The 26,821-nt window shown below is 36.3% G+C and overlaps 1 protein-coding gene across 1 annotated transcript in view; it reads right to left on the minus strand.

Moving 5' to 3' along the window:
• Nucleotides 1-26,538, minus strand: part of PPP2R3A (protein phosphatase 2, regulatory subunit B'', alpha) — a 118,757-nt gene extending 92,219 nt beyond the window's left edge. The window contains exons 1-2 of the mRNA XM_005863541.2: nt 26,349-26,538; nt 11,717-14,161 (exon numbers count right to left, since the gene is read on the minus strand). Coding sequence (XP_005863603.1) covers nt 11,717-13,708 — 1,992 coding nt within the window. The 5' untranslated portion in view covers nt 13,709-14,161; nt 26,349-26,538. The remainder of the gene's footprint in view (nt 1-11,716; nt 14,162-26,348) is intronic.
• Between the last annotated feature and the right edge of the window lie 283 nt (nt 26,539-26,821).

Raw genomic sequence — 26,821 nt, forward strand, 5'->3', positions numbered from 1 at the left:
AAGGCATGTAATTCTTCAGGTCTTTACCTAAGTTATTTATATTAGTGTTATTTCCTTTCTATTATTCTATGCTAAAAAAGATTTGTGAGACAAGTATACAATCATCAAAATTATTTTTTGGTTTCCCCCAAATGTTTCCCATGTGTGACATCCAGAGCAGTTATAACTGTAGGATTAAGACCACTGGTGCCAGTGAGGATGAAACCCAATAGTCTAATGAACACATGCTAGTGGGGAAGGTTTAAAGGAAAGCCTTCAATGTTGACTCTACACTTTTGCTCTGATAGAAATAAGTGACATTCAGAACAAACCCTGGCTATCTGTCAAAGTTTTTATTTGAATGAGAAAATATTTGATTATATAATAGTCTAATTTACTTTCCTTAAGTGTACCTCTTAACACAGAGCAATTTATGGATAGGCAACTATTTATTAATTCATTGGTTGATACACATTTAATAATAGTGATGTTAATATTTAAAAGGGAAAATATAAAGAATGCATATTGTGAACTTCTGGTTGTATCAATTTACTTTCCATTGAATTTAAACTTTAATGTAGTTTAATAAAACTGATTTTTTACTAACATTATAAAACAAAACACAGTAATATAAATTTTGCCAGATTTACCAGCAAGTTTAGCATCTGCTCACTTTGAATAAAATTGTTTCACTCAGATCTAGGAACAGCACTAAAACAGAATTAGCTGGGTAAAAGTATCTCAATTCTCCATTTCAGTTTTTCCCTTTATAAACACAGTATCATTTAGGGATTTCTTCTGAATAGTATCCTTATACCATTATACCACTGTAGCATTTCCAATATTTGATCATTTTTGAGCTATTAAAAAACACCTTCCAATCAAATAATATGGTCCAATCAAATAATGTGAAATTACTCTGGGTCAGAATAACTATGAAACTATGGTTTGTTGCTGGGTTCTGGATGGCCATCATTTGTATGGCCCTTGATTTGTACTGTAGTTAGTGTTAGGTACTTGTTTGGTGAGGCACTGGCCATAACAGTGTAACCAAGTTAGCAAGGGCTCTGCAAAGTAGTCATTGCGGGCAGAAATGATTCAATCTCACAGCTTGCTGAGGGGGACATTCTTTCACCACCCAGAAGTTAATTGCCACCCTTTATTACTCTTTAATAAAAGTGATGTTAACATTTAAAAGGGAAAATATCATACACACAATTGTCTAAATATAAAACTAGTTCTTCCTTCAAAGAAAAAAAGGATTAACAGGATCTATACTTAAAAAAATATTCATTACAGATGTATGCTAATTCAAACATAGCCTATTGATTCAAAGTATATACAGGACTTTTAACACAGAAATTCTACCCCCCCACCAAATTGTAAAATATGTGTTAAGTTGTATTTATTCTCTCTAAAACCGATTCCCTCTCTACAGAGAAAAATGTGAGTACTGTACTCAGGTCCAGAAGGTCTATTTTTAAACCTGTTGGAATCTCTCTACAAATAGCTTTCTGTAAATAGCTGAATAGAGCACACAGATTAATTCCTTGATCTAATATCAAGTGAGCTGTAAAATTACTTGTAAGTTAGTTCATTGGGTGGTTTTATTAGTAATGAAAATATTTTAAAAGAAACACCCAAGTTTCAAACCTGTGTCTGCTGAAATGACTTTAGCCGCTTCTTAAAACGTGACGGGAGAACAAAATCACAGCCCCTTGCCAGAAAAGCTAACTCTCCCCTTAAATCCGGGTCCCTTCGTAGAGATGTTTCCTTGATCATCATCTTTGAAAAGTGGATGTTTACTTTGCAACTGTCCAGCACACTTCTGAAGATAGTCAGATTTAATACGCTGTCAATCTTGTCAGGTAGAAAGGTATTTTTTTCTTCTTATCTTCCAAAGAAATTAAGCTCAAGCATTGTGCTCTCCCAGCCTCCAGAGACCACAATCCATGCTTGTACTGACATGCAGCTGGTTCCCAAATACAGCCTGTGGCTCCCAATACCTGCTCATAATTTTCAAGTTAGAAATATGGCCTGTAATGGGCCTGTTGCTCCTCGTAGGTAGCTTTATGTCAAATTGACCTGCACATGGTGAGAATACAGAGCCTTATGGGAAAGGAAGCACCCACTACTCTGAGCGCCAAAGTTAGAAACATTACAGTGGACCTAAAAATAGCGACTTCTCAGATAATGCTAACTTCTTAAACCCAGAGTATGTGAGGTGTCAATTCAGATAGTTTCTCCTCAAACTTGAAGAGAAAGAACATTTTTGATTTTGCTATTTAATATTTTATGAAAAAAGAACAAGCTGCACTTCAAACTTGAAACTATTATTTTAAGAATAGTTTATTTCTTATTTGAAGGGAAGCAAATATCCAAAACTCTCTAGTTATATCCAGTCGAAATATGGAGAAAAACAAAATTTCATCCTCAAATGGTAACATACAAAGATATTTCTTGGTGTCAGATCTAAAAATAAAATCCTTTTTGTTTGTTTACAGAAGACTATGTTAATCATCAAAAATACTTTTTGGAAGTGATTCTAGATCAGGACACATTTGAAAATATATTGTCAAAGTGTTAGTTAGGAAAGTGGAACAATTGATGCCATAAGAAAGCAGCTTTCGATACATATAAATGAGTGCAATTTGGCTACCATTAAGGTACAAAAGCTTATCAAATAGCAATGACATATTACATTTTTTTAACCTTTTTTGTTCCTTTTAAACTGAGCAACTCACTTGGTTGCTTTTTCGACATATTACATTTTTAATTTGTGGCTGTTTTCCCCTTCAATGGGCTTTAAACAAATCATCTCAGATTTTTAAAATATTCTATTATTTTATCATATATTAAAGTTCTGCCTCGTAGAGTTATTTATAAGAGACTCTTCAAGTACTCTCTCATGTTTAACATTTAGATTTCGATATTTATTTTTGATCAACCACATTATTCAGTCAATATTTATTTTCTACTTCTAGAAAATATAAACCAAATAGCATTACCAAGTAAACCCCCAAACCCAAAACATCTCACAACTCCATTCTATTGAACCTTTGTCTAATTTAGAAGGAATTAAATTCAATTGCTTCCCACAACTTAAGTTAGCTTTTTTCCTTGATTTTCTTTCAAGACATTCTGACAACACTTTATAATGTGTACATTTGGCTTATATATTTAAACCTGAGGTTTTCAAATTTCTTTTTCCTTTTTAAGGTATGTAATTCTCCACTCAAACAAAATCTTACCTGAAAGCTTCCAATATATACTACGGTCGAAAAAGGATTACAATGGGAACCACTGGCTAATGCTTCAATGCCCCCTCCCCCCAATTTTCTCTCACTGAGCTTAAATGTTCACTCTCTGAGCTAGGTATCTTTCCTGTTTTTTTCCTTACAGTTTTGCCTAGAAACCTATTTTCCTCCTTCATTATTTACTTCCAAATTAAAACACCAAAAAAAATTTGTTATGAATGCCACTAGGACTTTTGGCTTATGACGTAATTAATGCTTTTTCAATTAAAGCACAGCCGCTTCTTCCCAACACCAACCTGTGGCTTCAGGGGGTGACTTTTCATCCCCTTCCTGAGAAAGCAGATTAGTGATTGCCAGGGGCTAAGGGGTTTATAAACTGCTAATACAGGTTTGAAGGTAGAGGTGGTGAAAATGTTTTGGAATTACATAGTGCTGATGGTTGCATAATCTTGTTGAAAATACTAGAAACCAAAAAACTGTACTTTAAAAGGGTGAATTGTATACTACGTGAATTATATCTCAATTTTAAAAAGCCTTTCTCACCTTGGCTCTAACTGTTAGAGTAGATTAAAAAGGTAATTACATGGAATTATAGACTGTTTAAAATATCATTGTAGCCCTGACCGGTTTGGCTCAGTGGATGGAGCGTCGGCCTGCAGACTCAAGGGTCCCGGGTTCGATTCCGGGCAAGGGCATGTACCTTGGTTGCCGGCACATCCCCAGTGGGGGGTGTGCAAGAGGCAGCTGATCGATGTTTCTCTCTCATCGATGTTTCTAACTCTCTGTCCCTCTCCCTTCCTGTCTGTAAAAAATCAATAAAAATATATTTTAAAAAAATATCATTGTAAATAAGCTTTGAGAAAATGATTACAAGCTAATTAATCTTAATCCTAAACTTTACCATCCTTCTCTTTTATGCTCTAACCTGGTGTTTTTTAAAAAAATGTTTAATTAATAGCTTGTTTTGTGTTATTAATGTTATTTTACTCTTACAATGATACACTGGAGTAGGGGGAGAAGGCCATGTGGTGGTGTTTATCTATAGTTTCTTTGCTCCTGGCCTAATCCTTGAGGCTTACTGGTAACTTCACTGGTTGCAGCAAAACAGATCTAATAAGCACTTCTGTGTCTTGCTTCAATTACCTCCAAATGATAGGAACACATTCCATGACTAATAACAGAAAGAATACATAAATCTAGTATTTTTATTTTTGCCTCTCAGTGTTCCTAAAACTTGGGGATAGATGTTCTAGGAGCAGGTATGATGATTTGTGCATTGATAATGAAGCAGCAGCAATATGATTGCTTTATGGTAGCCTATTGTAATCAATACAACTGTTTCACAATAGCATAGACTATACACTAATGAATGGTTATAAAATTTTTATGGCAAACAGTATTATAGTCATATTCATAATACAGCACTGGAAACACTGTTTATTTCTAGAAAAACCACTTACTTGTAATGATAGGCTGATACCCAATTTCTCCAATTATTAGAGAGAGGTATACTGTATGGTAATGTAATTTTTTTGAAAGCAAAGTTACAAAACAGTTAGAAAGTGAACACATTATTTTATATTAAATATTACTCACTTTATACCTATGTAAGGTAGACTATCCACTGCCATACAAATCTTGCACATGATGTTCTACATGATGAATACTTAAGCAATGATGATGACACAAAAATGTCTCATACAGTTGTTGCCATAGTTATTAGATTTTCAACGAAGACACATTATACACAACAAAACATTTAATAACTCTATGATGAGTGAATATTTAGTGTTCATTTAGTGGGCTTGGATCATCATAAAGATCTTCATCTTTGCCAGGCCAGTGTTGCTCAGTGGTTGAGCATCGACCTATGAATCAGGTCACGATTCAATTCCCAGCCAGGGCACATGCCTGGGTTGCAGGCTTAATCCCCAGTAGGGAGTGTGCAGCCGATCAGTGATTCTCTCTCATCATTTCTCTCTCTCTCTCCCCCTCTCCCTTCCTCTCTGAAATCAATAAAAATATATTAAAAATTAAAAACTTCATCCTTGTCTTTTTCATGTTGAATAGGTTAAGGAGGAGGAGGAAGAGGAAGGGTTGGTCTTGCTATCTCAGGGGTGGTAGAGGTGGAAGGGGAGGCAGGAGAGGGGCAGGCACACTTGGTATAACTTTACAGAAGTATATTGTAGTTTTGTCTATTTTGCTTTGTCATTTCTCTAAAAATGTTTCTATATGGTACCAATCCTCCTTCCACCATATGCTTTAGTTTCAGTGCCTGTATCATAGAAGGATCCCTATAGTAAAGGCCAAAAGCAGTCTTGAATAATCAGAAATCTTCTGCCTGACTGTCTGATATCAACTGTTTTCTGGCTGCTGCTTCTGTCTTCTTCCTCATCGTCTGGCATGGGCTCAGAAACACTCAACTCCAAGTTGTCTTCTGTAAATTCTTCTGTTGTGCAGTCTGTGAGCTCTTGAATTTCTCCAAGATCCACATCCTGAAACCCTTCACCACCCACCTTTGCCACATCCACAATCTGTCATGATTTCCTTGATTGGCTTTGTCATAAATCCTGTGAAGTCATGCACAGCATCAGGGCAGATTCTCCAGCAGGAATTTATTGTTTTGGGCTTGATGGCTTTTACTTTTTGTATAACAAAGATGGCATCTTCAATGGTGTAATTCTTCCAGACTTTCATGATGTTCTCTCTAATGGGGTTCTCTTCTGTAGCACTGACAATCCTTAACATAGAGTACCATGTGGTAATGAGGCTTAAGGGTCCTTATGACCCCCAAATGTAGAGGATGAATCAGAATTCGTTGGTTTGGGGCAAGCAGACCACTTCAGTATCTTTGGTGTTGAACTCATGGGGTTTTGGGTAGCCAGGGGCAATGTCCAATAGCAAAAGAACTTTAAAAGGCAGTCTATTAGCAAGGTACTTCCTGACTTTAGGGATAAAGCATTGATGGAACCAATCCAGCAAAAGGATTCTGGTTGTCCAACCCTTCCTGTTGTATAACCAAAAAGCTAGCTGCTGGTGTTTGTCTTTTCCTTTTAAGGCTCGGGGGTTAGCAGCTTTATAGATAAGGACAGTTAATCAGAAACCCCACTGCATTTGCACAAAACAATAGGTTAACCTATGCATTCCTGCCTTAAATCTTGGTGCTCCCTGCTCTTCCTTACTGATATATATCCTTTGTGGCATTTCCCTCCCAGAAGAATAGAGCACTTTTGTCTGCATTAAAACCTGTTCAGGCAGATATCTTTTCTCTTCAATGATTTTCTTAATGGCACCTGGGAACTTGTCTGCTGTCTTTTGGTTGGCAGAGGCTGCTTCCCCTGTTATCTTGACATTTTTTTAAAGCCAAACCGCTTTATAAAAGTATCAAACCATCCTTTGCTAGCATTAAATTCTCCAGCTTTAGGTCTTTTACCTTCCTTCTGCTTTGTCATATAATGACTTCGCTTTTTCTCTAATCATATTAGAGTATATAGGTATGCCTTTCTTATAGAAACCCTGCACACACATAAAAGCTGCATTTTCAATATGAGATAAAAGGTATTTCACAAAAAGTGCAGGATTTTTGTGCCTGCTGGTATAACTGCAGCAACAGCTTCATCAATTTCCTTTTCTTCTACAATGGTCCTTAGACTAGATTCATTTATCTTGAAATGGCAGGTAACAATAGCTTGCAGACCTCAATCTCCAGTACATATCAAGCAATTCAACTTTTCTTGCAATGTCATGACTTTTCTTTGCTTTTTGGTTGCACTTCCAGCATCACTAGTGGCATTTCTTTTGGGTCCCGTGGTGCTATTCAAGGTTTACGGTATTGCATTAACACGAACAATAGGCGAGAACTGTGAAAGGTCAATTTTTACCGTGATATGCAATATACTGGAGAAACAAACTGCTCACGTGGAGATGATTAACATCATAGGCATTTTAAACGGATACTCGCAACACTTGAGCTCACCGCAAGAACAACAGGAGGTGTTTACAAAATTATTACAGTATTACAGCATGTACTACAATTAATTTTATGCAGTAACGATTTAATAGACTACTGTTTACCAGAAGCCTTACCAATAACATGTAATGTTTGTTTACATGTCTCTTGAATGCTAATGGCACCGTGTACATTCTGTAAGTGTGTGCGGAAGTTTTGATAAATTTTAACCTTTTATAATTCAGTTGTGTATATTTTATGGTAGTAAATGATAAAGTAGACTAGTATCTACATATACTTTATGCATTTATGAAATATGTAAGTTTTTCTTAATTTTTCAATATTTCTAAGCTTTGTAGTTCATCTGTGAATTTTTTTCAAATTGTCACAAATCTTCAAAAGTTTTTCCAATATGTTTATTGAAAGAAATCTGTTTATATGTGGGTCCCACAGTTAAAACTAAGGGATTATTAAAAGGGTAACTACAATATTTACAAACACAGGCACAGGAGGTCAGATATGGCCTATGGGCCACAGGTTGCTAACTTCTGATCTAGACCAATATCCTCTTTATCACTCTTTCAATATCCTCCTAGTATCTTCTAATTGGCTCCCTCTCCCAATACAGGTTTGCATTGTGGATAACAAATACTGATCACACTTGTGAAACTATTTTGAAACATATGTCAAACCTATCCCACTGCCTGCCTTTGTCAGGCTTGGAGCTAAGAATAGTTTTATATTATTCAAGGATTGTTTTTTAAAGGCCTGGGGTGGGGTGGGGTAGGGGCCAGGTGGAGGTCAAAGAGGGAAAGGGGGGACCTCTGTAATGCTGTCAACAATAAAAATAAATTAAAAACAAAAAAGAAAAAAGATTTTTTTATTTTTATTTTTAAGTAGGGAGAACTGAGTCAAAGAATGGTTTGTTTTCTTGCATTAAATATTATTTGTCTCTTTAAATTAGCTTTTCATGAATTACTTTTTCCACTTTTATCAAGAAGAAATCTCATCAAATTTTATGCTATTCTATGATATGGGAACTTATTTAAAAGACAGATGGGAGAGTCTTTTAATAAGATTTTGATTTCAGTCCATACTTGTTAAAAAAATGGGAAGCTCATTTAGAGCCCTCTGTGACATTTTTAGGTAGCTGTATTTATTTATTTTATTTTATTTTAAATAATTTTTTGTTGTTGGAAGTATTACATATGCCCCCTTTTTCCCCACATTGACCACCTCTAGTCCACCCCAGCCCCCTGGACCCCCACCCTCACCACCCATTATCAGTGTCCATGGGCCATGCATATATGCATACAAGGTCCTTGGTTGATTACCTCCCACCCATCCACCCTCCCCCACCTTCCCTGAGATTCCATACTCTGTGTTCCTGTTGTTGGAAGTATTACATATGCCCCCTTTTTCCCCACATTGACCACCTCTAGTCCACCCCAGCCCCCTGGACCCCCACCCTCACCACCCATTATCAGTGTCCATGGGCCATGCATATATGCATACAAGGTCCTTGGTTGATTACCTCCCACCCATCCACCCTCCCCCACCTTCCCTGAGATTCCATACTCTGTGTTCCATGCTTCCATGTCTCTGGATCCACTCCGTTCATCAGATTATTTTGTTACTTAGAGTCCACATATGAGTGAGATCATGTGATACTTGTTTTTCTCTGACTGACTTATTTCACTTAGCATGATACTCCCCAGGTCCCTCCATGCTGTCTCAAAGGGAAAGACATTCTTCTTTTTTACTGCTGCATAACATTTCATGGTATAAATGTACCACAGCTTTTTTATCCACTCATCTGCTGATGGGTACTTGGGCTGTTTCCAGATCTTAGGATTGCAAATTGTGTAGGTAGCTGTATTTAGATTGGGGTGTTACAGGGGACTTGTTCATGAGCCAGGGTCAAAGGAAAGGTGCCACATGAGACTTTTTCTTGGCTTCAGGTTCACATCTTCTGCTTTATATAGCCCATCTCTTTTAGAAGAATTTTGTCTCTTTTTTTTCACAAAAGATGAAAGCAGAGGGTGAAATAAAAGTAAAAACTCTATATTTACAGTAAGAGTTTCTGTTAAAATGGTTGTGAGACATTGATATAAGTCATCAGAGAAGGTGGACATTTTTTAAAAAATGGGCAAATAGGATATTGTGGGGCAAAATAGTGAGATAATAGATCTAAATGCCTTAGCCTGCCTTAGCTCACAAGAACTCTTAGCTCTTATTATATTATGATCATTCTGAGGTTGCTATATAGGTTTTTCATAAAATATTAAGCATATCAGTACTACCTGTGTACATGAAAAGACTTTTTTCCTTATTTTTGAATTAATTTCCACAGTTTCACCCCTCCGCATTAACTCAAGTTAAAAGATATTACCATTTGTGAATCAACAATTGACACTCACACATAGATTTCACAGAAATGTTCAGAGAATGTTTGAGGATATTTAGACCCAAATCATCATCTAGTAACCTTAAGTATGTACTGTTTTAAACTTTAGTGTCACTGGTAATTAAAAACGTGCATGGAACAACAGCTACAAAACAAATATGAGGCAAAAATTATTCATTTGATCACAATATATATTTTTTCCTTCTTTAATAAATATTATAATGAAAATGGTAAAATATGTAATTGGTTTTTCTTAAAATATATTTTTATTGATTTCAGAGAGGGAGAGAAGATAAAACATCAATGATGAGAGAGAATCATTGATCAGCTGCCTCCTGCACACCCCCTACTGGGGAGCAAGCCCACAACCTTGGCATGTGCCCTGACCAGGAATCAAACCATGATCTCCTGGTTCATAGGTTCAACCACTGAGCTACACCAGCCAGGCTGTAATTGTTTTTTAATGTGGCCACATATATACCATCTCTAATATCCGACTGTTTCTTAAAAACTTAATATGTTTAAGATATACAAAAAGGCATAAAAATAGGAGAAAATACTTATAATCTACCAGATTATAAAATAACATTACTAATACTACTGAGGCCGCCTGTGTACCCTCAGTTCAATCTCTCTCCTTTCCCTCAGGGATTCATCACTATTCTGAATATTGGTATTTGGTGTATCGATGTATTTTTTCCTAAGTTTTGTACGAATCACCACATAATTGTGGACATATCACCACATAATTCATATCATTATTTTACAATTTGCTTTGTTGATTTTCCTTTGTCTGGGTTCACACACACTGAAATATATGGTTTATTCATGTGATAGAGATATTGCTCACTGAATATTCTATGTGCTTCCCTGTGTTTCTTAGCCTTTAAATCGAAATCACTGGAATGTGAGCAGAAGGGAAGTGTGTCATGTGTAGAACAAGATGGTTAAAAGCACTCTCTCTTTCTTCCTCTTCCTCAGTGAACTCATAAGCCACATATTCCAGATGGGGCCATAGGGCAGCTGAAGGAACATGAAGCATCCATCAGCCTGGGTCCTTGAGTGAGGGGGAGCAGAGTTTCTAGTTAACCCATGTTGGACATACAAAATGAATAAGAAGTAATCCTGTTATGCTAAAACAAACACAAATGAGATTTTTTCTAGGAATATTCAAAAGCAGTGCTGTCAGTAGCGAGGGAGATTCAAAGCCTTTTGAAAATACTTCTATCCTATGACTCTAGAGTGGTATTTATTCCCACTTGCATAAAGAAGCGAATCTCACCCAGCTGGTGTGGCTAAGTGGTTGAACTTAGACCTATGAACCAGGAGGTCATGGTTCGATTCCTGGTCAGGGAACATACCAGGGTTGTAGGCTTGATTCCCAGTAGGGGGCGTGCAGGAGGCAGCTGATCAATAATGGTTCTCCATCATTGACGTTTCTATCTCTCTTTCCCTCTCCCTTCCTTTTTGAAATCAATACAAATATATTGGGGGGAAAAAAGAAGCAAATTTCATATACTCTAGTCTTTACCTTCTTTGAAGATCGATAGAACTAACAATACTTTCAGAGTAGTGCCCTACATGTTCACGTACTGTTACATTTTGTTTTCGCAACCTAAGTATGTGCCCTGACTCGGAATCAAACCCACAACCTTTTGGTACATAGGATGATGCTCTAACTAACTTCTTTTCTTTTGTATCCCAAACTGCACCTAATAGTCTACACAGGCATGTAGTAATGAATGGTCTACTGCTTGACTGGGGAGGATGAGAACTAATATTAAATGCCCACTTTGTTTAAGGCACCTTGGCTGTGCTTCACATGTTGTCGTGATCCTTACTATTTCCATTATGTAAATGAGGATATTAAGGCTAAGTAACTTTCCTTTGGTCACAGAGTTAGGAAGATGAAGGGGGTGGGAAGGGCAGCTGAAACCAGTTTGCTTGACTTTATAGCCTTTGCTTTTTAGTTTTTCCCACTGAACTAAGTGAGAGCATGCCTAGAGTAGGGTAGGAAATTTAGAACAGAGAATGGGTAACAAAAATAGTTTTTGTTTATAAATTTTACAAACATTAAAACAGTTCTTTGGAGACTTTCAGGACTCAAAAATTGTTGGGTCTTACCTTGATCACCTCTGGAGTCTGCTGTATCAAAACCACTGAAGTAGTATCTTTCATTTTATCACCAACAGGATTTCTACAGACTGATAAATTGGCCTGGGAAGAAGTTGTCAAGGTTTCCTGTAGAATTTGCATCATTTCCTTTTCTTGTGATAAGCTCCCTCTGCCTGATTTGCATTCAACTAGTTCTTGAGCAAAGTCTTCAATGCTTTCTAGGATTCGTAGCAAGAGGGCTCGATCCTCTTCCTCTATTTTGTGTCCATTGGTTTCAATGATCCTTGTTAGACAGGAAGGTGATACTTTTTCCATGGGTGAAGAGAGTTTAGATTTAGGCTCAAGGTTCACAGGGAGCTGATCAGTCAACTGACCATGATTATTTAGAGAGTTAGAGTTTTTACCTTTGGCAAGTGGCTCTCTTAGAGAGGTCTCCATTCTCTGTGAAAAAGATTCCAAATCCATTAACAACTTATCTATCTCTTCCTTACTGTTAGAATTCATAAAATCTCTGTTGTCTTCCTCTTCACCTTTAGGAACTTTTGACTTAAGATCTTCCTTAGGTAGATTAACTACTGTTTTCTCAAATATCTTACCAATTTCATTTTGTCCTGAGGCAGGACATTTTTTAAGATGACTACCATGGTCTGAAAATTCTGCTCTATCTTCATTTACCTTCAACAATTCCTGATTGAGTCCATTCTCTGTCCTTTGTCCTTTACCTACTGCTTTCTTTCCATCTGACTCTTCTTCAATATAAAGGGTTTCCATTAGGTCACCAGAAGAAACATTTCCTAAAGCATTCACAGTTAATGACCGTGACTGAAGCTGGACATCTTTTAGACTTCTGGGATCATTTATCTCTAAGTTATATAAGGAATTTGTAGAGTTGTTTGGAATGGATTTTACAGTGTCTGTTTTCCTAGAACTATGCTTGTCATCTTGTAATTCTATAGTTTGAAACTGTCCAGGGTCAGGGGCTGAGAGCTGGACAACATCTTCATATTTAGGGGGCTGCTCAGTGCCAAATATTGGGGAGAAGGGAGTCAGTTGTAAACTAGGCATATTACTGATCAGTTCTGTTAAATCTATAGCCTCATTATTCCCAGATTGCATGAATTCAAATGGTAGCTTTTTCAGATAGGATGCTAACCTGGTCATTACATTCATATAGACAATTTCAGAGCTAGAAACTGCATCATTACCATTTCCTTCATTGATGCTACTCCCTGACTTTTTCTTTATGCATTGTTTTATAATGTCTGTGCATTTTTTCAAATCCTCAGAGCATTTCAGCAAGATGTCCAAGCACACCTTTATATCTGTTCCAGAAGAAAAATTTTCTATTTTATGTTTCTCCAAAATCTGAGTAACCAGGTCTTCTTCAGAGAAGTTGTGAAGAAACATCGAAGTCAGGTTCATATCAAGTGAGTTTCTATGGGACAAAGATTTTTCCTCAACTGAGGAACTCCGGAGTAAACCAAAGGATGATGAGTTCCCATCATTGTTATAATGGCCACAGAGCAAGTCAAAATCAACTGACCTCCTATTAAATGAGTCAGACTTAACTTTCCTTCCCTTTTTGTAAGCTGCATGGTTAGAGTTTTTGAGTTTTTCAAGGGAAAATTCTTTTATTTTCCCACTGGCAAAACTGATTGCTTCTCCTGCAATGTCCTTTAAGTTACAGGTATTCTGAAATGTAGTTCCTTTCTTGACCCTGGGTATGCCTGCGAGGGCCTGATGGGGATAGTCACTTTCAGTTGAGGAAAACCCATTCTCGTGGGGTAGAAACATGGAGTCCAGATCCACATCTTTGAACTGAGACACAGGGATGTGTAAGTCTGCACAGACACTACGATGTACCACAATGCAGTCAACTCCATGTGCGAAGGTGTGACAGGTTCCAGTGCAATAATGTACAGCTTGCTCAAAACGCCGGTCTATCACCACACTGCTGTAGTGGTTCACAGTACTAACCACAAGTCTGTAAGTTGCTGCCATAATATTAAATCCACTTAGTGGTGGGACTTGGAATTTTCTAGAACTTGTTTCAAGTAAATACTCCTAAATGACACTCAGCTGAAAATATATTTGACAATGTTCAGTGGTTTCTTGCAATTATAACAACCTTTCCCACAAAGGGAAACCATCCAAATTTGAGGTTTGGTAACTGTAAGGATACAGTAGCTATTGCACATATGTGCTTGTAGTAGCAAGTCTAATAATTTAATAATTGTGCTTTTTTGTTTTATTTAGTAATATCATGATACTATAGGAGTATTTTTATAAAAAATATCCTTTTTTATATTAACTGTTCTTCAGCAATTCTATGATGCAGAAATTTACTGTCATAAATTTATTGTCGTAAATCTTAGTTGGTAGTATAAAAGTGTTGTGATAACTGAGTCCTCCAAAGGTTTAAATGATCCATTTTTCTGTGAATGAGAAAAAAACCTGTAAAGAAAAAAGAAAATAATTAAAAGGAAATATGATATTTTAATACCGAGAGAACCTTTTATTTCCTCTTCTTTGCATCCTTATGTAGTTAATTATCAAGCCTTATTATTTGCCATATCACTGACTGCTGATCTTTGATTCATGCCTTTATTTCATCAAACCCTACACTTGTTACTACTTAGAGAAGTATTACCTCAACTCTGCCTTGTTACAACTGCCTCCCAGTTGGTATTTCTTATCCCACACTCCTTACCACTTTACATGAAACTAACAAGTACTTCCATCAAAGTACTTGTTTGGCAACACAAATACTTGTTCTTGATCTACAACTTCTTCTATACTTGGAAATTATTCTCCCATCATCCTCTCTTCTCTTATTAAGAAAGAAAAACAAACAAATCTTCATTACTGTTCTTGATCCCAGACTCTCAAATCCCGCCATATGCAGCGCTCTCTCTCTCTCTCTCTCTCTCCATCAAGAGGATAAAATTTACTTAATTGTTCTCTTAAAAAAAAAAAGGCTTCTAAATCATGTTGTAGTCGCTTTCCAAAAAGGTTCAATCAATGTATCAATGTATTCACTCAGTAAATATTGAGTGCCAGGCACTTGCTAAATGCTATGAATATGGAGCTTAAACATATAACTTAGATGGTAATATGTGCTATGGAGAAAAAGAAAGTGGGGCAAAGTGTTTAGAAAGGAAGGGAGGATGCTGTGTTATAAAGAGCAGTCAGGGAAAACCTCACTAACTCATTAACAGAGACCTGAAAGAAGAGAGGAGGTATTTTGGGTTAAATCATACTAGGCAGGTTAACCATTAAGTGCAAAGGCCCTGAGGTGGGAGCATGCTTGATTTACTAAAATGACAAGGAGGCTAAAGTGACTGGAGCAGAGAAAGCAAGGGGGGCAGTGTGGGCAATGAGGTCAGAAAGGAAAGGTGGGAATCTAAAAAATGCAGGGTCTGTAGTCTACTGTGCGGAATTTGGCTTTACTCTGAGCAAGCTTGGTAACAACTGATGACTAGTGAGCAGAGGAATGACATGAACAGACTTACATTTTAAATTAGTAATTTTGACTATCGTGTTCAGAGGAGATTGTAGAGGAGCAAGATAAGCAGGGGGGAAAGATAGGGGCTATTACAATAAATTAGGCAAGAAGACGAGGGGACTTGGACCAGGAGAATAACAATGGAGATGTTTAGATGTAGTATATATTTCAAATGGTTTGCTGAGGGACAGAATGTGTGATACTACTGTATCAAGAATGATGCAGTTAGGCAATGAAAGCAAGGAGATGATGACAGTAAAGAAGATCAACAGCACCAATGCACCATCAATAGTATTGATGTTTCAACAATAAAGCTTTTACCCATTTAATAATGAAACAGAACTTCACTGCTTTCATTTTTATTTCTTTAATCCTAGAAAACTGTTTTTGCTTATTTTCTTTCTTCTTTGGTAAATTGTTTATTGATCATTTAGGCATTAGAGACTTAGTAAATATAGATTCAATTAATGCATTAATGCAATTAATTCATGAAGAACCCTTTCTTTTGTTGAATTTTTATACTGGTTAATTTCCTGGCTTTTTGGATCCAATGATTACTCTGTTTTTGTGCCAGTCTTACACTATTGTAATTACTGTTGTCTTATGTAGTTTTATTCCAACAATATTCCCTTATTTCTCTCCTTGTGGTTTTCTTCAGGTAGGTTACCATCATTCTTCTCGTCCTTTAGTGTCTTAACTTCGTTGCTATGTCTCATCCTCCACTTCCTTTATGACTCATTAAACTAGACAGCATGCAGGATGGGTGAAGCTGAAGCAGAAAGAAGTTCCAGAGTAAAGGAAGTGCCCAGTAATTCTTAAGTAAAAATACAAAGAAGCCAAAGAAGAACAGTGTTATGGGACAAAAGACTAGAACATGGCAATTAAAGGAATTACCGTCTTAAAAGATGCACATCCAGAAGACAGGGAAGAAATTGCACCAAACATAAAAAACTATAAACCTTTTCAGAAATCCAAGATTTTGAAAGCGCTTTGGGTAAGGATAAAAAGGCAAAGAAAACAAAAATGATACTGTCAAGAAAGTATATTAGGATAAGTCAGTGGTCGGCAAACTGCGGCTCGCGAGCCACATGCAGCTCTTTGGCCCCTTGAGTGTGGCTCTTCCACAAAATACCATGTGCAGGCGCGCATGTACAGTGCGATTGAAACTTCGTGGCCCATGCGCAGAAGTCGGTATGAGCCACGAGCCGCAGTTTGCCGACCACTGGATAAGTGAATGAAAAATATTAGGACTATATCCTAATACAGGTGATACAGGTGATAGACAATACAGGTGATAAAACTGATCCAGGGAAAATTTAAATATCCAGATACCTATTAAAAGGCATCAGATAAATTCCTAAATTGGCATAAACCTATTTTATTTCTATAAAATTTGAGAAATTAAAGGGAAGTATTTATCTAGGTTTGAATATAAATAAAACAACTGGTTGATAACATGACAGAAAATATAAGAAAGTAATTGTGTAATATTAGAATTTGAAATAGTCCAGGAAGAGAGAACACTGGCTAAAGTCAGACATGTGCTTTTTGACCAGTACTGCCCAATAAAACTTTTCTGGGTTGGAAATATTCTATGTCTGTGCTGTCTGATAGACATGGGACTATTGAGCACTTTAAAAGTGAATAGTGTAACTGAAGAACTGAATTTTAATTTTATTTAATTAAAAAATTAATTTTGAAATTATTTTAGAATCAGAAAAAAGTTGCAAAAATAGTATAGAAAGAGTTCTGGTGTACCCTTGCCCCAGTTTCCCCTACATTACCATAGTACAATGATCAAAATCAGGATATTGACGTTGGTAATATAATCTGAGCACCAGCTTTACATGCACTCACTCTTTCCTTTTTCATCCTTCGTCCCTTCCTTTTATAGTAACTGCTAACACAAACAGGATATAAACTGTCCTACTGCCTCTGAAAAACCCCTCATGCTACCCTTTTGTAGTCACACGGTTATCACAATCCTAATTCTTGGTGACTGCTGATCTGTTCTCCACCATTATAATCTTGACATTTCAAGAATGTTTTATGTATGGAATTACACAGATGTAAGCTTCTAAGATTGGCTTCTCTCACTTAACACAATGATTTTGACAGTCATTCACTTTACTGCATGTATCAATACTTCATTCCTTTTAATTGCTGAGTATTCTATTGTGTGGATATATCTCAGTTTGTTTAGTCATTCATCCATTAAAGGATATTTATGTTGTTTCCAGTTTTTGAATATTAGTGCACAGCTTTTAGTGTGTACATAATTTTCATTTCTCGAGGTAAATACACAGGATTGTGACTGCTGGATTGTAGGGTAAACATATCTTTTAAGAAACTGCCAAATTTTACCAGATTGGCTATACCATTTCACATTCCCACTAGCAATTGTATGAGAGAGACAGTTGATTCCACATCCTCTTCAGCATTTGGAGCTGTCAGTATTTTCTATTTTAGCCATTCTAATCGTGTGTAGTGTTAGTGCATTGTGACTTTAATGTACATTTCCTCAATGGCTAATGATGTTGAACATCTTTTCCTGTGCTTATCAACCAGCCCCATACCTTCTTTGGAGAAGCATTGTTTAAGTCTTTTGCCCATTCTAGTTAATTTTAACTTAAAAAGCCACATGTGGCTAGTGGCTACCATACTAAATAGTGTAGTTGCAGATAACAGAAATGTAGCTTTCAGAAACTCTGACTTAAAAAACAACAACATATGAAGGAAAAAGAAGATAAGGCAAAAATTAAGACTGATAAGTTTTAAAAATGAAATGTGATGAACTTGTCATAAGAAATCTTACCAAGAAAGAAAAGTACTAGGAAGAAGAGTTAAAGAACTTATTATAAACTTTAGTCTTTGAGTTTAAGTTTTGAAGGGATAGGAATAGCAGAGTGAGGGAGCACTAACAAAGCTAAACCCCAAGAGGTGGCACCAATTTCAATGAGAAGTTTACAGTGGAAAATGATTTAAGATGTGTGTGTGTGTGTGTGTGTGTGTATGTGTGTGTGTGTGTTTTAATGGCAGAGAAACAAAGATTACTTGCCTGGCATTTGGTTCAGATCTGTGGGTGTCAAATTCTGCCTTTTTATTCCGACCATGATTCAACTGATGCCTAATTGTTCAGCTAGAATCCCAGACATGGAATCTAATTGTATCTCAATCAGAGATACAATCTAACTGCAAACCAGGATACTATCTTATGTCTCTAAGTGAAAGCCAGGCTGCATGAGTTTAAATCCCCACACTGCTGTTTACAGCTGTGTGGCCTCACATAAAAGGTGGTTAACTTTTGAAGCCTGTTTCATGTGCAAAATGGAGATAGTAGTACCCATCTCAAGAGGATTAGGTTAACATGTCGAAAGCTTAAAACAATAGGTAAGACACAGGAAATGCTCAATAATTATTGTTATAATGTACTCATCAAGTATTTTCTACTCTGAACCAGGCCCTGGGAGAATGATATTGAATAATTTATCATAGTGGCCCTCAGTGCACTTATTGCTTAATGGGGTATTGAAAGAGGCAGGCACAGTAAGTATCAGGAGTACTAGGGTGGGGCTTCTGTTTTTCCCCATTATGCTCACAATTAATACATGCTCTTTTCAGAAAGATTAGAAAATATTCACAAGTACAAAACATTTTAATTACCCATATAATCATTCAGAAATAACCACTGTTGATATTTTTACGAATCTACATCCTAACATTTTCTTTGGGTAGAAAAGGAAAACCCATTCTCGTGGGGTAGAAACATGAAATATTGATTTCAGAGAGGAAGAGAGAGAGGGAGAGAGATGGAAACATCAATGATGAGTCTCCTGCACACCCCCTACTGGGGATCAAGCTCACAAGTTGGCATGTGCCTTGACTGGGGAATTGAGCCGTGACCTCCTGGTTCATAGTTTGACATCAACCAGCCGGGCCTGACATTTTCTTATGAAAATTTATAAATGTATATGTTTTACAAATATTGGACCAAACTATGGTCCAATAACTTACTTTAAGCTAGCAATTTTCATAAACATACTTCCATGTTGAATCATTTTAATAGACATAACATTCTATCATATGAATAAAATACAGGGGTGAGCAAAAGTAGGTTTACAGTTGAGTATGGGAAAAAGTTTATTCTTGTATTATTGTTTATTAAGTATTGTATTACTTATTTATATTATAACTATAAACCTAATTTTTTCTACTCCTGTATTTAGTCATTTGCTATTGCTAGACATTTAGGTTATTTACTATTTTTGTTTCAAAATAAACCATGATAAACATTCATTTATATACACATTTCACATAGTAACCTAGTGTTGTTTTTTTTTATTGATTCTGAGAGAGAGAAAAAAAAGTTGATTTGTTGATCCACTTATTTATGTATTCATTAGTTGCTTCTTGTATGTGTCCTGACCTGAGACGAATCCAAAACCTTGGTGTATTGGGAAGATGCTCTAACCAACTGTCCAGTTATTTTCTTAGAATACATTCCAAGTAGTAGAATGCGGAGTCAAAGGGTAGGGGTGTGTGTGTGTGTGTGTAGCGTACTTTATGTTTTATTTATTTCAGAGAGGAAGGGAGAGGGAGATAGAAACATCAATGATGAGAGAGAATCACTGGTCAGCTGCCTCCTGCATACCCCCTACAGGGGATCGAGCCCGCAATCTGGGACCTCCTGACTCAGGTTGACACTCACTTTTTAAAGGTTCTTAAATATATAGGGTCAATCTGTCCTCCAGAAAAAGGACAAACTTTTACTTCCAATATTAGGGTAAAAGGCTCATTTTCCCACAGTCTCCTTGAGTGACTAGCACTTTTTAAATCTTTGCTAATTTGTTAGATTGAAGAAATGGAAGTGCATTGTTTTAATCTGCACCTAAACAGCTTTTTATTTAGTAGACATTTTGTTTTGTTCATTTTTGGGAAACCTTTTTTTATGTTCTTTGTCCATAGTGAGAGAGAGCATCTAAATCAGACTGAAGAGTCTGGGAAGGTTTCCCCAAATAAGGGATATATGTGCCTTATTTTGAAGGAGTAATGAGGATTAGACAAATAGAAAAGGAATAATACTCTAGGAAGAGGGAAACATATATGTGAAGGCTCAGAGGCCTAATATGGCACAGTGAGTTCAGAACTTTCAATAGTTCTGGCTAATTTTACTGGGGCGAGTGTACAGACATCAAAGAGGGGAGGAACGCAGAGAACAGCAGCAGGAACTAGACCACAGATGACTGCTTTGTGTGCTAAACTGAGGAGTCTGAGCTTTATTGAAAACTATGGGAAAAACAAAGACTTTTGGGTTGGGGAGTAACATGATGAGATTCATGTTTTAGAAAGATCGTTTTAGCAGCTGAGTGGAGACATGGAAATCAATTAGGAGGCTACAGTAATAATCTGGGCAAGAAATGGTGAGAACCTAAACCAAGAAGGTGCAGTAGTTAGCAAAGGGGAAGGCACTGATAGTCAAGGAGGAAGAATTCACACAACAGGAGGAGGGACAGTGAGAGGGTGGAATCTTGGATTTCGGGTTGGGTATTGGGGGCAAGTATGGTTACTCCCAACACAGACTTTGTGTGTGTGTATTTTATGGAAGGTGACCATAAAAAAAACAGTTTTATTCTGAATGTGCTGTTTGAAGAGGTACCTGTGGAAAATCCAGGTGAAGATAAAAACCTGGAAGTCAGCAAAAAGATCTGGACTGGAGATACAGCCCTGAGAGGTTACCCAGGGTGACTGCAAACAGCGAGAAGACTCTGGGCTGAGGACAGAGCTGAGGATCACTGACATTTCTGGGTTAAACAGAGGAATAGAACTTTTAGAGGGAGGCTAAGAAGGAAGAGGAAGAACCAGTAAGGTAATATGGAAACCAGGAGAAAGCAGTTTCATGGAGGCTGAGGGAGAGACTTTCAAAACAGAGCCATGGGTGTTGAATGCTGCTAAGAGGTCAAGGAAAAACAAAAATTACCCACTGGATCTGTCAATATGAAGGTAACCTTATATTGGCAAAGGGTAACCTTAGCAAGTACGATTAAGAAAAAAAAATCCCAAAGCTGGTCCCAAAGACTATGTATGTATAAGAGTGACACATAATTTAAAATATCTGTCAATATAAGCTTAAAAGAACTCTTTCAAAAAAAAGAAAAAAAAAGTTCTGGATGATAAGAAAGCATGTATCATAGTCTGAGTTTTTTCTTTCTTAATGGCACATGAAATGATGTCTGTTTTACAATCTTGGATTTAATGAAATATGGTGAAAATTTTCAGTCTAAACATCTATGTTGTATAGGGGTAGAGAGCAACATATACTAGACTTCCTGGCAAATTATAGTTAACCATTCTGAATGTTTACATTTATCCCACCTCAGGTCTTGTTGTATGGTGCTGGCCCATTGCCCAAGACTTTATCTCTCCTGATTTCTTTCATTCCTGCAAGGGCCAGAGTCTATTTTCCCAACTTCTGCCTATGTGGCTCATATGCAACTTCCAGAGTTCATTCAACTCTTACTATCACTTCAACTTTAAGCAATTTATGATTACTCTAACAAGTACTTCCCAGTGGCTCCTGGTATTACTCCATAGTAAACTGCTACATGGCCATTGCTGATGAAATGGATTTGTTGTGAAACAAAGGGACAGAAGCAGCAGACAAGAAAATGGTATAAGACTGAATTTTGAAAGAGCCTTACTAGGTGAAGAGGGATTAAACTGGACCTTGTAAAAAAAAAATCTATAAAGGCCTAGAGATATGAAAAGACCTTGTATGTTTGGTATTGCTGAAGCTGAAAATTTGCAGTATGGATTTTACAGTTTTAAGGTCTCCTCCAAACAGTAAGTACAAAATTAAGAATGTAAACTCCATCTTTAAAAAACCTAGGAGACACTGTAACTCCAAATCACTATATATGATAGAAAACAGAAGCAGGAATGGTAAATGACTTAGCAGAGTAGAGGAGGAAGGGATACTGATGGCAAGCAAACCAATTCACCCTGCACAACCCAAAAAAGGTCCAGGTTTGGAGGTACTAGGTACCATAGAAAATGGGCTAGTGTGGAGGATTGAGCATAGGGGGATTGTTTGAAATTTTACAAAGGAAAGAGACCTCCCCACCTACACTCCACAAACTCAAAAAATCATCCCTTCTTCATCCCGCTAAAGACAGGATATTTATTTGATGGTAAAAATAAAAAATGAACCAGGAAAGCACCAATCCCAGGAGATCACACTCAGAGGTTGGTAGAAGACTGAAAATTAAAATAGGTACATTCTTGTATTATTACATTCTGATCAATAAACCCATCAGCCCTACCCAGGTCAAGGTCACAAGAAACCAAGCTTATTACCTCCAGCTCCCAGTCCCCATTGTGGATTAAAGAACCCTTTTCTGGAGTTTAGAAATCCCATCTAACCACATGATCGCCTTATATTGAAGCCCACTAATTGACAAATGCTACTTTCATTTTAAGTCAATTTTACTGATGCATAATTTACATACTCTAAAAATGTACAGATTTAGTGTACAGTTCAATTTGATTTAACAAGAACCATGTAACTACTGCCCTAAAAAAGACAGAACATTTACATCACCCTAAAAATATCCCTCTGAACTTTCCCAATCAATTCCCCTAACCCCCAATATCTGTCAATCACTGATCTGATTCCTATCACTATAGATTAGTTTTGCCAGTTCTAGATCTTCATATGAATGTAATCATAATATATAGATACTTTTCAGTCTGGCCTTTCTCTCAGCACAATGTGGTTTTGAGATTCATCCATATTTCTGCATGTATCAACAGCATATTTCTAAGCAGGTATTCTACTACATGAATATGCCAAAATTTGTCTTATCTATTCACCAGCTGATAGACATTAGGGTTGTTTCTAGTTTAGGCTATTATAAATTAAAGTTGCTATGAACAGGCAAGTAAAAGTCTTTTTGTGGATATGTGTTCATTTCTTTTGGGAAATTAACAATGGAATTATTGAGTCATAATAAGTGTATGTTTAACTTTATAAAAACCTGTAAAACTGTCTTCCAAAATGGTTCTACCATTTTACACTCTCATCAACACTTGAGAGCTCTAGTGGCTCTACATCCTTTTGGATATTTGTCATTTTTTAAATTTTAGCCATTTTAGTGGGTATGACTTTAATTTACATTTCCCTAATGACTAATGATGTTGAGCACTTATTCATAGGCTTATTAGCAATTCATCTGTATCTTTTGTGAAGTGTCTTCAAATCTTCTGGATTGTCTTTGATTACCCAGTTCTAAGAATTCATTTATATATTTTAGATACAGATATTTTCTCTGGTCTGTGGCTTCACTTTCCATTTCCTTAGCAGTAGAGGTTTTAATTTTACTAATTTTTATTAACCCAAATAATCAATTTTTCTTTTATAGTTAATACATTTGTATCCTGTCTTAAAAATCTTTGCTTATGCCAAGGTTATGAAGTTTTTCGCTTAAAGTTTTTTTTTTTGTAGTTCTATATTTCCAACTCTTATGTTTAGCTCTATGATCTACTTTAAATTAATTTTTATGAATGGTATAAGGCTGAGTTTGAAGATCACCCAGCACTATTTATTTATTCAAAAGACTGCTCACTGAGTTACATTGGAACCTTTGTTGAAAAAACAAATGGCCACATATATAAGTTTATTTCTAGATTCTCTACGATCCTGGGATTTTTTATTGGAATTTCAATGAATTTAAATCTCCATTTGGTGATAATAGAGATCTTAATAATATTAAGTCTCTAATCCATGCAGTCTCCATTTATTCAGATGCTCTTTAATTTTTCTCAGCAATGTTTTTGTAGGCCTTTCATTAAATTTATTCCCAAGTATTTTATGTTTTCTGATGCTAATGCAAATGGTATTGCTATTTTATTTGCATTTTCCCTCATGTTTATTGCTGGTATAAAGAAACACAGTTAATTTATGTACACTGTTCTTGTTATTTGGCATTTTGCTAGATTCACTTATTAAGAGTAGTATTTTTTCTTCTTTTGGTAAATACCTTGGGATTTTTTTTTTAAAGACAATCATGTTGTCTGAGAAGAGATAGTTTTACTTTTTTCCTTTCTAATATTTACTGCCTTACTTCTTATTAATTTTTATTAACACACTGGCTAGAATCTCCATAACAATAGTGACTAGAAGAGGTGAGCCATAAAGTATAATGACAGTTGTAGGTTTTGATATCCTTTATAAAGTTGAGAAAGCTCTCTTCTATTTCTTGTTTGTTGAGAGTTTTTAAAAAATCTCATACGGTTGTTTAATTTTGTCAAATACCTATTCTGCATCGATTGAGATGATCACATATTTTTTACCCTTTACTTTGTTAATGTGGTAGAACAGGGGTGAGAGAACTGAAATTCATATCAGGAAGGCAAGACTTAGTGTTTAAAATTTACGAGTGAAAAAAATAAAATTTATGAATAAATTTACAATATGTATGCATTTATAAATATGGAGGTAAAAATGGAAAAGATAGCTAAAAAAATGGACAGTGGTTGTCTCTGGGGAGCAGCCTACTTGGAAACTGATATATTTTAAAAGCCTTTTAAGCCTTGACACTTTAAATATGAGAATTAATATATAATATTAATAACAAATTTAAAAAATTAAAAATGGTTTCTGTGAAGGTGTAAAGATAAGACTGGGGACAAAGGTGTAGGGGAGATGAATTCAGCTTTAGGAATGGGTTATTTTGGTGGGACATCCAGGAGAAGGTATTCCTCATGCAGATGGATATATGTGGCAGGGAAGCAATAGCAGTTGAAAATAAAGGTTTGGAATAAGCATCAGATAAAAGTTTTAAAGCCACAAGAGTAGACAACACAGAACATATATAGCATGAGAAAAGGATCAAGGACAGAATTCTGAGAAAGGCTGGCATATACCAAGAAGGATTTCTTGGTGAGAAGGATTCCAGGAAAGACACAGAGAATTAATTTTCAAGTGGCAGGAAGAGATCCAGAAAAATATGACACAGAAGTCAAGGGATGAAAGTGTTTCATTCCTCCAACATGCTGAATTCCAAAGATTTTGTTTGCCAATTAACATTAGAGCTATAGTTTTCTTTTACAAGTATTTCTCCCTAATTTCACGGAAAATTTTGTTAAGTTAATAAAACCTTAAACAACATAAGTATAATGATGGAAAATAGAGAATGGTGTTACACGTATTTTTTATGTTGCTATTGTGTTCTATTTCAGGAAACATCTGGAACAGAAAGTATGAGGTAAAGAACTTCCATCGCTTATTTCAACTGATGAAAGGGTTCAAGAAGAAAATGATCAACATAAATCTTGTAGACACAAGAGAAAAGTGGTTAAATATCCATGTCACTTAGATGGGACATTTGAAGACAAGAGAGAGGAAAAACTGTAGAAAAATTACTAAAAGCTTTTATTTAACAGAGTACACAAGGTGTGATGATTCAGAAGTAATGAGTCATTTAGAAATAATAAAACTATTAGTTTGCCTGGAAAACACAGGCACTCTCTGGTGGATGACTCAGTATGAAAACTGATCCCAAGAGAAAAATTTAGAGGATCCATAAAACTACTTGTAGGGAAAAAAAGGAGACCTGGAATATTTTATTTGTTGTGTTCACTACAAAAATAGTTGAGAAAATAAATTAAGAAATTTCTTAGGCCCTAGCTGGTTTGGCTTAGTAGATAGAGCGTCAGCCTGCGAACCAAAGGGTCCTGGGTTTGATTCCGGTCAAGGGCATGTACCTTGGTTGCAGGCTCCTCCCTGGCCTGGGCCTTGGTCAGGGCTCATGCAGGAGGCAACCAATCAATGTTTCTCTCACATCGATGTTTCTCTGTCTTTCCCTCTCTCTTCCACTCTCCCTAAAAATCAATGGAAAAATATCCTCGGGTGAGGAGGAGGAGGAGGAGGAGAGAGAGAGAAAGAGAGAGAGAGAGAGAAGAAATTTCTTAGAAGGGAAGATTTTTCTAATCCTCAAAGAAATTATATATATGAATATTGAAAGAATGATTAATGTTTTAGGTTTAGGGCTGTCTTAATGAGACTAAATGTAAAATAAGGACATTTCAGTAGCAGGCTTGATTTGAGCTTATGGAAATTAGAAAGTACTTAAAACTTACTTTTATTTTTACTCCAGTGGAGAAACAGAAAATGTGCCTGAGGTGTAAAGCACCAGGTGGCAGTCGGGAGCTCCTGTCCCAGCTTCAGCTTCTACACTGACCAACTGAGTAAGTTGGTCAAGTCACTTCCCTCACTGGGATTTCACCTTCTCTTCTGGAAAAACAGAATGAAAGATGATGGTTCTGGGATCTAGGGAACATGAGAAAAGCAAAAATTTTTTTCTTGGTTAGAATTTTTAAAAAAAGCTATATTTTACCAGAGAACTATTTTGTATTACTTGATGTGAGAAGCACAATGAACTGGCTATTAATTTTCAATGCATGTAATTTGCAAAGCTACTGGTTGCTCGGAGTATTGGCTCTGAAAGGAACCTTTGGGGGTTAAAATTTTACTATTTTAAACAATTATTACATACCAAAACATCAACACTAGTTGTCTGTCTGCTGGTAGTATTTTAAGTTAATTTAATTCA

The sequence above is a fragment of the Myotis brandtii genome, unplaced genomic scaffold, assembly GCF_000412655.1.
Source record: "Myotis brandtii unplaced genomic scaffold, ASM41265v1 scaffold18, whole genome shotgun sequence".
NCBI classification, from domain to species: Eukaryota; Metazoa; Chordata; class Mammalia; order Chiroptera; family Vespertilionidae; genus Myotis; species Myotis brandtii.